Below are 17,096 nucleotides of genomic sequence, written 5' to 3' on the forward strand. Positions count from 1 at the left end.
CTACACCACAGTATTGAATGCTGCAGCAAGTAGCACCAACACAAGAGAATTATCCCTTTAAAGGAACATGGGCATATTGATACCAGTCAGCTCTGTGTTCTTGGGGAACCAGGGTGCAGTATCCAGCCTGACTCATGAAAGACACCCCCGCCCCCAGCCTCTGCTTAAACCAAAATCCATCAGAGGAAAAAACTTGCAGGGAGCAGTGAAGGGCATTGGAAGACACACCTAGACCCCTCCTGACAAGGGTGACAAGATTGATATCTCCATTAGCATACAGAATGAAGAACAGAGACAACTTCCCTAGCCTCATCTGCATGAAAGATGGGACAGGGAGACATCTCAATTTGCATACAGAATGGAGAACAGAGAACCGTACTGAACTCTGGGACCAGAAAAAGCAGGGAAGCACTGCATCATGGGAATCTCTGCTCCAGATGCTCATGAACCTATGCCTGCACATACCCAGCTCAGCCGTTATCAGACCAATTCTAGTAACGAATCCTTGATTGATATCCAAAATACTGAAGCAGCCTAGTTGCATTGTGAGCTCCCTGGAAGAAAACACCACCCATAGCCAAGAGTGATCAGCTCCTATTGTCTAGCCTAAAGAAAATCTAGTGTTCTCCCTTGAACCATTGTATTTTCACTACAAAAATCCCTATTCAACCTCCAGTCAGTGTTCTGATGCTTAGATCCAAACTATGCATCAGTTCCACTGGGATTCCATCTTCTCCAGACTGATCATGCTGGGGGTTCTGCCTGTCTCCAGCACTCAGGACCCTGAGCTACCACCATCACTCTTGCATCCGACGAAGTGGGCATTCACCCACGAAAGCTCATGCTGCAAAACGTCTGTTAGTCTATAAGGTGCCACAGGATTCTTTGCCACCATCACCTTGGAACCGTGACCAGTTCAAGCCTCATGGAGTGGGTGAGATCCCCCCTCTTTCTCTCTCTCTGTTTTCTTTTCTACCTTAGGTATTAACCTTTAATAATGTATGTTAATGTTGGTTTAGCCCTCCTTGTGTAGTTATCACTATTATTCAATAAATAACTTTTATGGTTAAGTTGGTTGCTTCTCTCTCTCTTGCTGAACTTTACTCTTTTGTGTTTTTAGCTTCCCCCATTCACTCTACAGTAACGCTTCTTTTACCTAAGCTAAAGATCCCTGCAGTGCCCAAAATATTGTGGGGTTTGCTTATCAAGTAGGTTACTGCCAGTACAATTGTGATGCGAGAGTGGGGATAGGGACGTGCTGAATCTGGGATGCATAATGGTAACAGCTTGAAAGTGCTGCTTGACCCAGTCCATGGAGCCCATGGGCATATAAGGAGGGGCAGCTTGAAAGTGCTGCTTCATCCAGCCCATTGAGTCCAGAGACATATAAGAGTTCAACTTGACAGTGCTGATTGAGCCGGTACACTCAGACTTGCTCTGTTAATGTATGTGTGTGTGGGTGTTCATCTGGTTCTGGGGCTGGAGAAACCCAGCTCTAGGGAACCTAGGTCCTGCAGGATAGCTCAATTGGGAGGGGACTTGCAGAAGGGAGAAGTAGAGCTCCATATGAAAACACGTGACACAAGCAGTACATTGATAGAATTACAGAATCCCCTCCCCCAGAAGAGTAACTTGAATAAATGAGCATACCCCAAAGTAATGGGCAAATCTGGTAACAATATAGGGAAGTCTATCTTCTGTGGATAACTCTCCAGGATAACAACTCAGCTTGACAGAGTTTAGAGTAAACTCTAAGGATAATATACCCCAGCTACTGTGGTAAGACATGCATCCGACGAAGTGGGTATTCACCCACGAAAGCTCATGCTCCAAAACGTCTGTTAGTCTATAAGGTGCCACAGGACTCTTTGCTGCTTTTGTGGTAAGACTGAGTCTCCACAACAGTTTGGCTAGATGTCATGAAACAATCAAAGTGAACCAGTGGAAAAGGAGTGAGGAAAAGAGAGCCTGAGTATACATGCAACAGGGACTAGAGGAAAAAATAAATGTGCAACTTTGCTGGCTACATAAAGTCAAGAGCATTTTCCAAATTTTCTAGCATGTTAAAGGAACCTTAATGCCCCGTATTGTCGTGAGGAGAGAGATGGTCTCTCTGGAAGATATGAAGACACACTGAGGACTTTGTAGGTTAAAACCAACATCTTTAACTTTGCTTGGTAAATTAGCACCCAAAGCAGAATCCAGGGCACTAATTTCATGTTTTCATGGTGAGGGACCCTGTTTAACAAGCATGTTTGCATATTCTGCATGACATCCTGTTTCCAAGTTGATTTTAAAGTATAGCCCCATGTAGAGTTCATTGTGAAAAGCATGTATTTATGGTAGCGAGATCTGCATACAAGAGAGAGGATTGCAACTGCCCGAGCAAATATAGAAAAATAAGGGAACGAGAAGAAGAAATGGCAATGGTGAAAAATATTGATTTTTTTCCTCCCAAATTATTTCTTAAATCCTCAGATGTGCAGATCTTCCTTCTCTCTCCTCTGGAAGTGTCCAGATACCACAAAGCCAACGTTTCTTGAATAGCTGGAGCAACATTTCCCACTATGCTTATCAGACTCCAGATTAAATCCTTACTCTGTAGTCATTCATCTATGCTTTGCCTACTAGCCGTTATAATTATCCCCTTAATCTGAGGCCAAGAAAGGCTTTCTGTGCAGCCAACATAGAGATCACTTCATGGATCTGTTTAAGGTCTGGAATCAATCTGTTAGGACCACCCATATGACAGTATACATAATGCTTTAAGTAATCTCTTGGTGTCAAAAAAAGAAGTCAATGCAGAAGATGAGTGATACATTTGTATCACCTTCCAATTAATTTTACTCTGCAAATGAGATGTTAAGACAACTCTCATTTTAAGAGAAATATAATAAAAGTAAAACTGGCTTTATTTTCTAGAAAGGTATCTGACAAAGCACTTTGTACCTTATTAAGATCCTCTCTTTCTTGCTTCAGCGCTCTAATTTGTTTCTCAAAAGCCTTGATTTGTCTAGAAGCATCATCTAATTCTCGTCGTGCAGAACTGGCCTCCTCCAGTTGCTGTTCCAGCTGACCGGAATCTAAAAAGAAAAGGTAATGCTAAATATGTTAAGAGGAAATCATGCTTACTATCCATTAGCATAGAGTTTGGATGACCTAAACTGTTTTCATTTGCCTTCCCTTATGCAGGTAGGATGACAAATATAATCTCAAACTAGGGCTGGTGTTTTGGGGTCTTTTTAAAAATCTATGTTTTTTGATTGCCATGTTTGTTTTTAATGTGATGAAACAGACACAGTTACAACATGTTATAGTGTGGCATGCCAAATGACATACATTGTCATTTCATTATGTGATACAATATGGCAAATAATACCTCATTTCATAATTTAATACAGTATGACATGTGTCTTTAGCTATTTTACACTGGGATGCAGCATATTACCTGACACATTTCAAATGACACTGTATCCTAATATGTTTTTTTCTTCCCCCCTCAAGCAAAAAGCAGAAGCAAAAAAATGCTGGGTTACTCAAGAGCTGGCAAGCCGCCTTCTGTTGATGATATTCAAATGATTTTTGGATGGTTTTATTTCTAGAGTTAACAGCATTTGTGTTTATGTGACCTGCTTTGTTTATTATTACTGTAACTACAGGAAGGCACATATTTCTGAAGATGGTTTATTATAAACTGTTACGCACTTAGAAAACAAAAGTAATTTTCAAAGCATATTCAAATTATGTCAAATATAAGTATACCCAAAAGATACAACTTCAAAAGCAGAATTGCAGAAAGTATAGTAGACCACTGAGAAGTTTGTGAGAGAAAAGAAAATGCATCATAAATTAATTCCTGTTCTTTGCTACATCTTTTCTTAAAAAGTGTGTATTTGGATACATACACAACAGTTGGTTAAATCCTGGCTCTATGAAATCAATGTGAGTTTTGCCATTGACATCAATGGGGCCAGGATATCACCCCATATGCCTGTATTTACATAGTACAAACAGAAACACATACACGCTTTTAATAAAAACCTGAAGACCTTACTTTTATTACATTTTCAGAAATGCGACCGTAACAGCCTGGCTCTTAGAGCAACCAAATACAAATACACATACATACACACAATTTTTAAAAGCTGCAAGTTTTGGAGCACAAGGATTTTATAGGCAGATGAATAACTATTAAATTTTACCCCTATAAACACTCTATACTGTTTTAATTTGTTGACTCTTATTTTAAAACTTTAAAAGAATGTGCTTAAACTACAGATAGAGCTCAATGCCAGAAATTATTAACTGCCTGTCTCATGTATTCTACTCTGAAGTCACCAGCAGAAGAAAGTTTATCTGCAGCTATACTGAGCCAAGATAAATTTCTCTTTTATGCGTGAACTACTTTGTTCCATAGCTCTATTTTCTTTCTTCTGTTGCTATCCTTTATATATTTGGCAATATGAAGGATTCCTCAAAGTTTTCTTCTCTGTGACTTAGAGAACAAAAAAAAACACAAAAAACTCAAACAACTTTAACCTCAAAAATTGAAAGCATATGTTTGGTTGTCATTTCCTGGAAGACTGAATAGACAAAAATGTCATGATTTACAAAGGTCTCATTGGGGAGAGCCCTGAATCTGATATATTTCTAAATTAATTTTTACTATTAGACTAGTCAAGAAAGCAGGTAAAAGACTTGAACCAAGAACTGGTAGCTACATTTTAATGATAAACAATAACTCTTCATCTGGATGCAGATATCTGTGGATATAAAGCAGATATCTGCAGATATGCAGGGCTCTAATTATAGGCTTAATTCATTAGTCATAGGGATGGGCTAAAACCAGGGGCGGCTCTAGAAATCAGGCTGCCCCAAGCAGCGCGGTGCGCTGCGCCGCCCTTCCCCGGTCCCGCGGCGGGTCCCCTCTTCCCGCGGCTCCGGTTGAGCTCATGCCGGCAGTAGATCCACCGGAGCCCGGGCATGACTGCGGGAGCTCAACCGGAGCCGCGGGAAGAGGGGACCCGCCGCAGTCATGCCTGCGGCAGGTCCGCTCGTCCCGGGCTCCGGTGGATCTGCCGCAGGCATGCCTGCGGGAGCTCAACCGGAGCCAAATGCCGCCCCCCCGGGAAAGGGCCGCCCCACGCGCCTGCTTGGCGCGCTGGGGTCTAGAGCCGCCCCTGGCTAAAACTGCAAAGCGTGAATCTGAACTTTCTTAAAATTCAGAGGACCTAGGACTTGTGTTTAGAGATAAGGGCCAGCCAGAATGTTGGCTCTAGCTTCTGGTCTGAACTACCCCAAAGTTTGGAAGTGTTCAGATACGAGTATTTAGTTTGGGCCCATTTCTTCTCAATAGCCAAGTTTTATAATCTCTGCTGTAAAAAGCATATGAAAACACCTACAGTGCAACATTCCTGTCCCATCACAAACTTTTATTGGATAGGATCAGATTAGTCAGAACATAAGGAGCAGTCCAGATCGTTCTGTACTTCAATAGTTGGACCAGACAAGGCATTCAAGTATACATTGTGGGAAAAAAACACGCCTTGGCGGGGAACAGATTAGGTAACCGTATAGCTCTTTTTTCTCTCTTATTTCTGTAATCATACTCTACTCACAATAAGTTAGACCAGCAGTTCTTAACCAGCGACTGGGGCACCTGGGGGGCTGAAAACAGGTTTCAGGGGTCCTCCGAAATAAACCAGAGACCAGGGTTGGTGTTAGACTCGCTGGGGGCCAGGGCAGAAAGCTGAATCCCAAGCCCCACCACCAAGTGCTGAAGTTGAAGCCCAAGCAACTTAGCTTTGCAACTGCCCTGCTTGCTACCCCCTAATGCCAGCCCTGACTTCTAATCTACTGGATATGCAGAAAAACAGTTGTTGTGGCACAGGTGGGTCGTGGAATTTTTATAGCATGGATTGGGGGGGGGGGGGAGAGAGAAAGGATCAGAAAGAAAAAGATTGAGAACCCCCTAAGTTAGACAGCTATTTTGCCTCTCTTTTTGTTAATACCTTTAAGTTTTTGCGCGAGCAGTTTAAAAATGATCAGTTCCAACCAGAGAGAGGAGCACATAATGAATGTACAAGTAAATACACATGGTTACTTAAGTGATGTGCATAATGAAACTGAAAACTATTAATGGATAAGTAGAGTACTGAAAGAAAAATCTCCACATAGTTAACTGCCAATTCCCTCCATTTAAACCTGCCCAGTGAGATTAACCGTGCTGACTGAACGACAGTGGAGGATCACCTTACACTGGGGTGAGCCTCCCTGGGCCAGTTGAGCCACCTTCAGGTACAAATAATGCCCAAGGTGTAGTGCATCACACCTGAAAATCTGCCCAAATGCTATACAACTGTATGTCTAAAGTACTGGTTTATTTGAATTTATAAGCTATTCATACTATAGCAGACTGTGGGTTATAGATAAGGCTGCGAGTCTTTCACAGAGGTCACGGAAGTCATAGATTCCATGACTTTCCAGGACCTCCATGATTTCTGCAGCTGCCAGTACAGCTGACCCCAGTGACTTTTTGTTTATTGCCCGTGACCCGTCCATGACTTTTACTAAAAATGCCCATGACTAAATCGTAGCCTTGGTTATAGAGAACATGGCCCCTCCTCAGGTTCTGGTGGCAAAGTCCAAACAAGCAAACCGACACACATACACACAGACAGACAGGAAATAAAGCTCAACCAACATGTCTCTTCCAGGCATTCCTACTGGGGTTTCAGATTTTTCCTGGAGAGCTGACAGTTTCAGTCAAACTAATGAAGTCCAATGCAGTGTTCAAATGAAAAGAAAAACAGCTTCTCCCCAGATTTTTTTCCTCTGAGACACCATGGGCTTCTGACTCTCCTCAGAGAAGTATGTGTGCTAAAGTCAAACTAACAGTCTCCTTTTCCTAGGATACATTCTGGTAGGTTGAGAGAAAGAGGAGCCTTGCCCCACACACTTTCTATGGCTAAAGTCTCCAGGCAAAACAGAGTTAGCGCTATGAGTGCAGAAATTCCCCCCCAACTTAATTCAAAGCATTGATTACCTAAATACTAGAAAGTGGATTCATGTAACAAAAATCCATGTCTCACTAATTTTGGGAATTTCAATCTTGAGTTGAAGAAGTTTCCAATAATGTCTTTGCAACTTAAAATACAGAGATACTTGGTATTTTCGTATTGTATTAAGTTTTCACAAATCTTTGAGAACTCACAGGTCCAAGATTCTGTTTATTAGCTCTAAAAATTTAGATTGATGAATAAGGTTAATGTTGCAATTAGGGCTGTCACAGGATTAAAAAAATAAACCGTGATTAATCACGCTGTTAAAAATAAAATACCATTTATTTAAACAGTTTTGGATGTTTTCTACATTTTCAAATATATTGATTTCAATTACAACACAGAATACAAAGTGTATACTGCTCACTTCATATTTATTGTTATTACAAATATTTGCACTGTAAAAAATGAAAGTAGTAGTATTTTTCACTTCACCTTATATAAAAGTACTGTAGTGCAATCTCTATCATGAGAGTTGAACTTACAAATGTAGAATTATGTATAAAAATAACTGCATTCAAAAATAAAACAATGTAAAACTTTAGAACCTACAAGTCCACTCAGTTCTACTTCTTGTTCAGCCAAACTCTCAGACAAACAAGTTTGTTTACATTTGCAGGAGATAATGCTGCCCACTTCTTGTTTACAATGTCACCTAAAAGTGAGAACAGGCACTGTTATAACTGGCGTAACAAGATATTTACATGCCTGATGTGCTAAAGATGTATATGTTCCTTCATGCTTCAACCACCATTCCATGCTGATGATGGATTCTACTCAATAACAATCCAAAGTAGCGTGGACCGATGCATGTTCATTTTCATTATCTGAGTCAGATGCCATCAACAGAAGGTTTATTTTCTCTTTTGGTAGTTCCGGTTCCATAGTTTCCAAACAGAAGCATAGCTCTTTTAAGATTTGTGAAAGCATTCTCCACACCTTGTCCCTTTCAGATTTTGGAAGGCACTTCAGATATTTAAAACTTGGGTGGAGTGCTGTAGCTATCTTTAGAAAGCTCATATTGGTGCCTTCTTTGCATTTTGTCAAATCTGCAGTGAAAGTGTTCTTAAAACGAACAACATGTGCTGGGTCATCATCCGAGACTGTCACAACACGAAATATATGGCAGAATGTGGGTAAAACAGAGCAGGAGACATACAATTTTCCCCCAAGGAGTTCAGTCACAAATTTAATTAACACATTACTTTTTTAATGAGCGTCATCAGCATGGAAGTATGTCCTCTGGAATGGTAGCATTATGTCCCATAAACGTAAACAAACCTGTTTATCTGAGTGATTCACTGAATAAGAAGTAGGACTGAGTGGACTTGTAGGCTCTACAGTTTTACCTCATTTTGTTTTTGAGTGCAGTTATGTAACAACAAAAATCTATATTTGTAAGTTTCATTTTCATGATAAAGATATTGCACTATGGTACTTGTATGAGGTGTATTGAAAAATACTATTTCTTTTATCACTTTTACAGTGCAGATATTTGTAATCACAAATAATAATATAAAGTGAGCAGTGTACACTTTGTATTATATTATAACTGAAATCAATATATTTGAAAATGTAGAAAAATATCCAAAAATATTTAATATATTTCAATTGTTATTCTATTGTTTAACAGTGTGATTTAAAACTGCGATTAATTGTGATTTTTTTAAAATATCGATTAATTTTTTTGCGTTAATTGCGTGAGTTAACTACAATTAATAGATATCTCTAGTTGCAATTCTGCTTTTTACCAGGCGGCAGAAAAACTGACAATATTAAAAGAACAGGAGTACTTGTGGCACCTTAAAGACTAACAAATTTATTTTAGCATGAGCTTTCGTGAGCTGCAGCTCACTTCTTCGGATGCATAGAATGGAACACACAGACAGGAGATATTTATACATACAGAGAACATGAAAAGGTGGAAAGGTGCCACAAGTACTCCTGTTCTTTTTGCAGATACAGACTAACACGGCTGCTACTCTGAAACCTGACAATATTAAAATTCCAGCAGCTGCTTTGCTGCTACCACTCTGCAGCTGCAACTAATGCACCCACTCAATACTTGTATGCAGTGTAGTTATAGCCATGTCAGTCCCAGGATATTAGAGAGACAAGGTGGGTAAGGTAGTATCTTTTATTGGAGCTCTGTGTAGCTCAAATGCTTATTTCTCTCAGTCTCAGAAGTCATTACAATAAAAGACAGTATCTGCCCACCTTGCCACCCATTGCTTCATGTATATCTTTATGATAGGTTTTAGCTTTGTTAGATAGGAAGTATTCTGAGGTGATGGTAGCTAAGTAACTTAATTTCACAGACCAATAGAGGAGTGGATTTCACATTTAAATCTATTAAATCAATGATTCAATTTATGCTACAGATCTGGTAAATTAAAAGGATGCCATCATCTAGTTTTTATACTAACTGTGTTGCCAATGAATTATTTATATCCCTGACTAAGAAGCATGCCAAATAAATATATTACCCTACTGATTTAGAGCCATAACATTCACTCTTGTGGAAAAACCCATAGATGAGCTAGTTACTTGGAAAATTCAGCAATAATGTGAGGGTTTAGTGTCATAGATGTGGAGAACCAGGGGCTGTCCTCTGCGGGCTACTAAAGGAGCACAGAGTTCTGCCAGGAACCCTGCAGAGGCCTAAAAACTCTCATATCTGAGGAGGGTAGTGATGGTAAGGGGAGCACAGAACGAATGCCAGTGGACCACCTCAGACTAGTCAACAGTTCTCAGTCTCTCCTGTCCCTTATATAAATATTCACTGGAGTAGGGAAGGGTCTCTCCCCTCCCAGGTAAATGCCCTCAGCACCAGGTTAATCCCAGAATAGCCTAGAGCCTCTCTCAATCTCTCCTGTTGAAGTTGTTCTACGTTGTATAACTATATAATTATTCACTGGGCCAATGGGCGAGAGTATAAGAATGACTCTACAGCTTGGTGATTAGGACACTCACCTGGGAGGTAGAAGATGTGGAATCAAATCTCTCCTCTTAATCTGGCAGCTACACCTCCTGCCTTCCAAGTGAGTGCCTTAGGGTATGTCTACATTGCAAAAAATCCCCACAGCATAGAGTCTCAGAGCTAGGCTCATAATACAGGGCTAAAAATGGCAGTGTAGACATTCCTGCCCAGGCTGGAGCTGGGCTTTAAAACCTAGTGAGGGTGGTGGGTTTCAGCACCCAGCCTTCAGCCCGAGCAGGAATGTCTACATTTTTAGCCCTGTGGCACAAACCCCATGAGCCTGAGTCAATTGACCCAGGCTCTGAGACTCGCTGCCATGGCTTTTTTTTTTGTTGTTGTTGAGTTTACACGTACCCTTGATCACAGGCTAAAGTGTCGTTTTTACTCCCTTTGGCCCAATGAATATTTATGTACTGTATTTATATAAAGTGGAACAGCTTCAACAGGAGAGATTGAGAGAGGCTAATCTCAGAACATTTTATATTCTGGTAATTAGGATACACGTTGGGGGTGGGGTGGGGGGAGATGGAGAGCTGAGTTTAAGTTCCTGTTCCTATGCGGGTTCAAAACTGAGTCTCTCACATTCCCAGCAAGTGCCCCAACCACTGGGCTAAAGGTTATAAGCAGAAACACTCACTCACTCACCCGCCCACCCAAAATCTGATGAGACTTTTTCAGTTCACTTCCAAAAATGTTCAGAATTTTTCAGCAAACTTCTTATTTGTTCTGATTTTTCGGTTTGCTGGATGAACTCAAAAAAATCAATGATTCACCCCCTGCTCTAGTCAACATTAATGTATGCATTAAAATATAATGTTACCCCACTACAATGTCAAGAAGAATTCTTTCCTGACCATGATCTCCAAAACTTGCATGTCCCGAACTATACAAAGTTCTCACACAAAGGAGTCTGTAGAGGAAGGGGAGATGACGACACTGAGGAGCTGAGGGATGCAATGTCCAGCTCTGACAAGCTGCTGTGCTAAAAATAGAGCATAGACATGGTAGCACAAGTGGCAGGAGGGCCTAGCTGGCCCGTGCATGTACCTAGTCTCTCTGACTTGGAGAGGCTAGCCCCTTTTGCCACTTGCGCTGCCACACCTACACTCTATCCTTAGTGCACCAGCTCGATGAGAGCTAGTGTGGGTATGTCTCCTTGAGCTGGGAATCACACCCCCAGCTTGAAGTCTAGACACTCACAGATACAACCCTCCTCCGTCCAGCAGCTTTTGGGACATTTGAGAGATATTCTGCTCATTCCACTCTCTCAACAGCTAGTTTTACGAGTGGCTGTTTGGCCCATAATTCTTGTGCATATGGTACATGTTAGCAGTTGTTTTTACCTGCATTTCTAATAAAGCCAAAACCAACATAGTTCCTTTTTCTTTGCACACCAGCCTCACAGGTGTCAGCAACAATGCATAGAACTCTGTGTTTCTTAACTTACTTTTTTAAAGTCAAATGAAGCTAAAAAGAATTAGATGATGATATAGCTTAGTGACTTTCTGATGGAGCTGCAGATGTGATAGAAAAATTAGGATCTAGTGGATAATCCCTACATACTATCCAATTTAACAGATTAGACAAAATTTCAGCCAAACAACTTGACATCATGTCTCAAACTAGGAAACTTCAGAATGTAGAAACTTTATTAAAAGCCATCTCCTTACCACCAAGACAGAGGAGGATGCTCAGAGACATGTAGTGAGGAATAAAGTTGTCTAGATCTCTATTGCCTGTTTCAAAGCAATCATCTTTCATGTGCAATTTTTTTTATGCTTTGCATATCAGACACAGACAGATCATTAGAATGTCTCATTGTCACTGCCAATGACTCACTAAGTGCAATGGTAAGTGATTCCATTTATCAGACACATGATCTCAATCTCAAAACCCTGTATTTACAGATGGATCTGAATTCTAGAGTTCAGCTCAGGCGCATTTCTTGGAACAAGGAGTGTTTTCCATACAACAGAGCACTATTCATAAATTTATTCTTAATCCCTAAAACCTGCATATGTGTTTTACACAAGTATTATGAAATTTTAACCTCCCCCTCCCCAACAACAAGGTTCAGTTGTCATAGTTACTTGATTCATTCATCTCCACTTGTTTTGGCCAGAAAAAGCTAAACTCGCAGAAAAAAATAGCTACACATTAGGATATTTCAGATAAAACAAAAATCTTATCTTTTAATTTCATTCCACTACTGCAGCCAAACTGCTGGATGCACTTAAAAATGGTAAAGAAAACTATGAGACTGCATACTGGCTGACACACTGTTGATTTTAAACATATTTTAAAGCAAGTAGGATTATAATCAGAATTATGATGACAGCCCATTATGCTTGAAATATCAGGTGCCAAATTTAAATCACTCAAGAATTTACCACACACTCCAATGGCACCAGATTACTCTGCGAGAAGGATGAAGTGATATAAATAATGCTTACTTCCAGTTTTTAAAATCAGCTAAGGCTGGCAGGCCACAATGTATTCACACTTCTTGGGTTTACAAACATAAGCAAGAACATGAAAGTAATATTGACCAGTTTCACTTTATTGCTTGAATACAGTAATGCAGCAAGGGATGGGACAGCAAGAAGTGCTATTGTGTGTACACATATGCCTTTGACTTTGCAGAAAAACCTGAGCGCTAAATTGCTGCTGTATGTTCACAACAATTAAGGAAACTGAAAGACTTAATCTGTTCCTGAGAATACTGTTAGAAAAAATTATAGCAATGCAAATTGAGGTTTCACGGCTACTGTTTTAGGGCCTGATTCATAATCGTGTAAATTAGGAATAACTCAATTTAAGTCAGAGGAGTTTCAGTGGACATAATAAGTAAAGGAGAATCAGGTCCTCAATGATAAATGTGTACACAATGGCAGACATATAAATGTAATAGAATGAGAAGAAAAACATTTTTCTCAGTAGTTACTGCTGAATGGTAAATTTAAGATGGGATATCAAAAAGTAGATGCTGTCAAGCTCTCTCATGAAATCAGCATTACTCTGAAAAGGAGTGTTTTTCTCAATAACAAAGTCATTTTTTTCCTTATTCATGATAACTTTGTAAGTGCATCTTTTCCATTGAAAGATTGTATGTAAATACTTGAGACTTACCGGTTACCTGTTTTCTTAACTTTTCAATTTCTTCTTTTAAGCTTTTAATTTCTAGATCTTTGCTTGCTGTTACTGGACCATCCACAGTTGAATACTGTAAAGCCTGGACTGTCTGGGTGGATTCTAAAAACAAAGAAGAGTACCATGAGATAAGCCTTACACACTCCCCCAATATACTCTTTAAGATGTCAGAAGAAAGTGACACTATTGATAAGTGGAGAAGTGCACAAAATTGTCTCTATACCAATGGTAGGAGACTGGAAAAAAAACAGGAGGAATTGAAAATTCATACTGACGTTAAGAAATTTGATATACTTGGCCTTACTGATTCCAGCTGCTTTATTTGGAATGTTAAAAGCATTGATTATAACCTGTTCAGGAAAGATAGCACAGGTGGAGGAGTGACACTGTACACTAAGGGCACAATTACAAGTAATTGGTAACTCAGAAGCACATGGTCTTTAATGCATATGGATCAAGGTGTTAACCAGCAGACCGTCAAATCAAACTAGAGATCAGGATGAGTTACTCCGCAAACACCTGTCTGTAATGTGTGTGTGGGGGGAAACTGTGTTGTTACAAAGCACTTCAATTTGGTAAATGCATGCTGGAGATCTAATGCATCCAGTAGTAAAACATCATTAGAGTGTCTAAAAATTATAGATATACACTTGGTGCTTCAAAAGGGGTAATTCCCCAAAGCTCAAGAAAATTATGAGTGAAACTGATTGAGAGGAAAAGTTTAGACAAAAAATGTGAATGAAAATTGGGAGATTTTTTAAGCAGAGTTTATTAGATGGCTAAAAAGCCATGATCCCACAATCAAACATCTTCAACTAAAAGCCCATCCTGGTTGGGGGGTGAGGGAAGACAGAAATTATAAATAAAAAAAAAGTATCTACTAAATTGAAAAAGGGGGAATAGATAACAATTGATATAAATTAGAAGTTATGATGTTCAGAAAATTGACAAGGAAAGCTAACAACAAAAGAGATGGTAAAATGTTAATCATGAAGAAAAGGCAGAAGGGTTCAATTAATATTTTTGTTCTGTATTGGAAAGAAACAGGATGGTGTGGTTGTATCACATGGGGATGATGAAGTACTATCCAGTCCATTAGTAACGGAAGTTACACAATATCTAATAGGGTGTAACAGAGTGAACCGTCACATGGGGGAGGGAAGGAAAACAAAACCAAAATACCCAAGCAGCTGACTCCAATTAGTAGTCCTCTCAAAGACTGCTGGGAGTGGAAGGGTGTGGGCCTATATAAGTTAGAACCAGCTCATTCTAAGGAGGTGAGAGAAGGATGAGGCAGTGCTCTGGAAGACTGGAGTTGTATCTAGGAGTGTCTAAGGAAAAGAATCAGGGGCAGAAGATGGAACAAACACCTGCTGAGCAAAAGCTACCGGGTTTGGGGAGAGTTGGGCAAAGGCTGGGGCCTGCCTCCACAGAAAACTATGGACATACCATGCAGGTAAAAAAAACTGTGGAGAAATGGAACGAAGTATTTTGGGTGCAGGTAATGATGATGATAATTTGTATCTATCACTGCATACTATCTAGCTCTTTTTTGGGGGTGACGAACATCCTGTGTTTTGTGGTGGTCAGGTCATCCTGGCTCAGAAAACCTGGATAAACCTGCATTCAAGAATCCTAAAAGAGTTGTCTGAGGAGATCTCTGGCCCTCTGATGTTAATTATGAATAACGCTTAGACTATCATGAAAATTCCAGAAGACTAGAAGAGTGCTAATGTTGTGTCATTATTCAAAAAGGGTGAGCGGGATGACTTGGGAAACTAGAGGCCCATTAACCTAACAAATCTGGGCCAAAAAAATGGAAAAGCTGATTTGGAAATCAATTGATAAAGAATTAAAGGGTAGGAATATAATGAATGCCAGTCAAAATGGTTTTATGGAAAATAGGTCTTGTCAAACAAACCTGATTACATTATTTGATGACATTACAAGTTTGGCTGATAAAGGCAACCGTATAGGTGTAATATATTAAGACTTCGGTAAGGCATTTGACTTAACATCACACAACATTCTGATTAACAAATTAGTGCTATACAATATCAATAAAGCACACTCAATGAATTAAGAACTGGCTAGCTAACAGATCTCAAAAAGCAGTTAATGGGGAAATCACTGAATGGTGTTGTTTCTAATGGGACTTCACAGGGATTAGTACTAAGCTTGCTACTATTCACATTTTTCATTACTGATCTGGAAGTAACTATAAAATCATTGCTGATAAAACTTGCCAAACCTGGATGAGTTTGGGCCCATTCAAGCAAAATGTGTTTTAATACAGTCAAATGCAATAGGAATAAAGAATGCGGATCATATCTAGGAAACTATATCCTGGAAAGCAGTGATGCCAAAAAGGATTTAAAAGTCATAGTGGACAAGCAACTGAACTTGAACTCTCAGGGTGATGGTGTGGCAAAAGGGGCTAATAAAGTGATTTGATGTATAAAAAGGTTATTTTATCTCGGTGTATGGCGCTGGTGAGATCAATATTGGTGTTCAAATTTAAAAAAAGATATTGAAAAAACTGGAGAGGGTGCAGAAAAGAGCCACAAAAATTAGGGCTGGAGAAAATGCCTTACAGCAGAGGTTTTCAAACTGTGGGTCGGGACCCCATTTTAATGGGTCGCCACGGCTGGTGTTAGACTTTCTGGGGCCCAAGGCCAAAGCCCAAGCCCCACTTCCTGGGGCTAAAGCTGAAGCCCCAGTCCCACCACCCAGGGCTAAGGTTACATGCCCCTCTTCCCCGCACCCATGGCAGAAGCCCTTGGGCTTCAGTTTTGGGCCCCCCACTCCCCACCCAGGGCAGCAGAGCTCAGGCACGGGGCTTGGGAAGGCTCGGTCCTTGGTCCCCACTCCTGGGGTCGTGTAGTAATTTTTGTTGTCAGAAGGGGGTCGCGGTGCAATGAAGTTTGGAGAACTGCTGCTTTACAGTGAAAGACTTAAAAAGATCAATCATTTTAGTTTATCAAAAGGAGATTAAGAGGTGACTTGAGTACAGTACATAAATATATTCATGGGGAAAAAATACAAGGTACTAAAGGGCTTGTTAATATAGCAAAGAAAGGCATCACAAGAACCAATGGCTGGAAACTGAAGTCAGACAAATTCAAATGAGAAATTAAGCACAAATTTCAACAGAGAGTGTGATTAACCACTGGAACAAACTACTCAGGGAAGTGGTAGATTCTCCATCTCTTGATGTCTTCAAATCAAGATTGGATGCCTTTCTGGAAAATATGCGTTAGCCAAACATAAGTTATGCTTTAGTCAAAGACAAGTTATTAGATTCAATAAAGGGGTAACTGGATGAAAATCAATGGCCTGTCAGACTAGATGATCTAATGGTCCCTTCTGGCTATGAACTCTATGGATCTATGAAAAGACTATCTGCTGAGGTATATTAAACAAACACATTGGTTAAACTTTCAAACACTGGTGCCTAAATTGTGGTTACAATAATGTGTGGATGCTCACAAAAGCAGGAAGAGAGAACAAAATAAAGAAACAAGGGATGCGTCAGAAAATCCAAACAATCCATACATTTTCATGCCTCTAAAGAAGAAAGAACAACATACTGTACCTTACACTTAAAGATGAGCCTTGTTTTGTGGGGTTGTACACTAATTTTTGTATTATAGCTTTCCTCGCCTCTCTGTAAACAGACTATGGCTCAACGCTGTAAAGACTACACGTGTGAATATCCCCACTGGCATCAATGGAATTACTTGCATACATAAAGTTAAGAACATGCAAATGTTTTTGTAGGATGGGAACTTTAAATCATACAATTTCTACTTGCAAAGTGCCAACACATCGTCAGTAGGTGCCAAATACACAAATCTAGATTCTTCCCCCACCCTAGATAATAAGTATGTAGTGTTCACAGCTGG

At 40.0% G+C, this 17,096-nt stretch overlaps 1 protein-coding gene across 8 annotated transcripts in view; it reads right to left on the reverse strand.

Annotated features, from left to right (window-relative positions):
• Window positions 1-17,096, reverse strand: part of CDC42BPA (CDC42 binding protein kinase alpha) — a 334,994-nt gene that overhangs the window by 108,893 nt on the left and 209,005 nt on the right. For all 8 annotated transcript variants that reach the window (XM_039528858.1, XM_039528856.1, XM_039528855.1 and 5 more), the window contains exons 11-12: window positions 13,171-13,293; window positions 2,950-3,083 (exon numbers count right to left, since the gene is read on the reverse strand). In XM_039528858.1, coding sequence (XP_039384792.1) covers window positions 2,950-3,083; window positions 13,171-13,293 — 257 coding nt within the window. The remainder of the gene's footprint in view (window positions 1-2,949; window positions 3,084-13,170; window positions 13,294-17,096) is intronic.

This window comes from Mauremys reevesii, linkage group 3 (genome assembly GCF_016161935.1).
Source record: "Mauremys reevesii isolate NIE-2019 linkage group 3, ASM1616193v1, whole genome shotgun sequence".
Taxonomy (NCBI): Eukaryota; Metazoa; Chordata; order Testudines; family Geoemydidae; genus Mauremys; species Mauremys reevesii.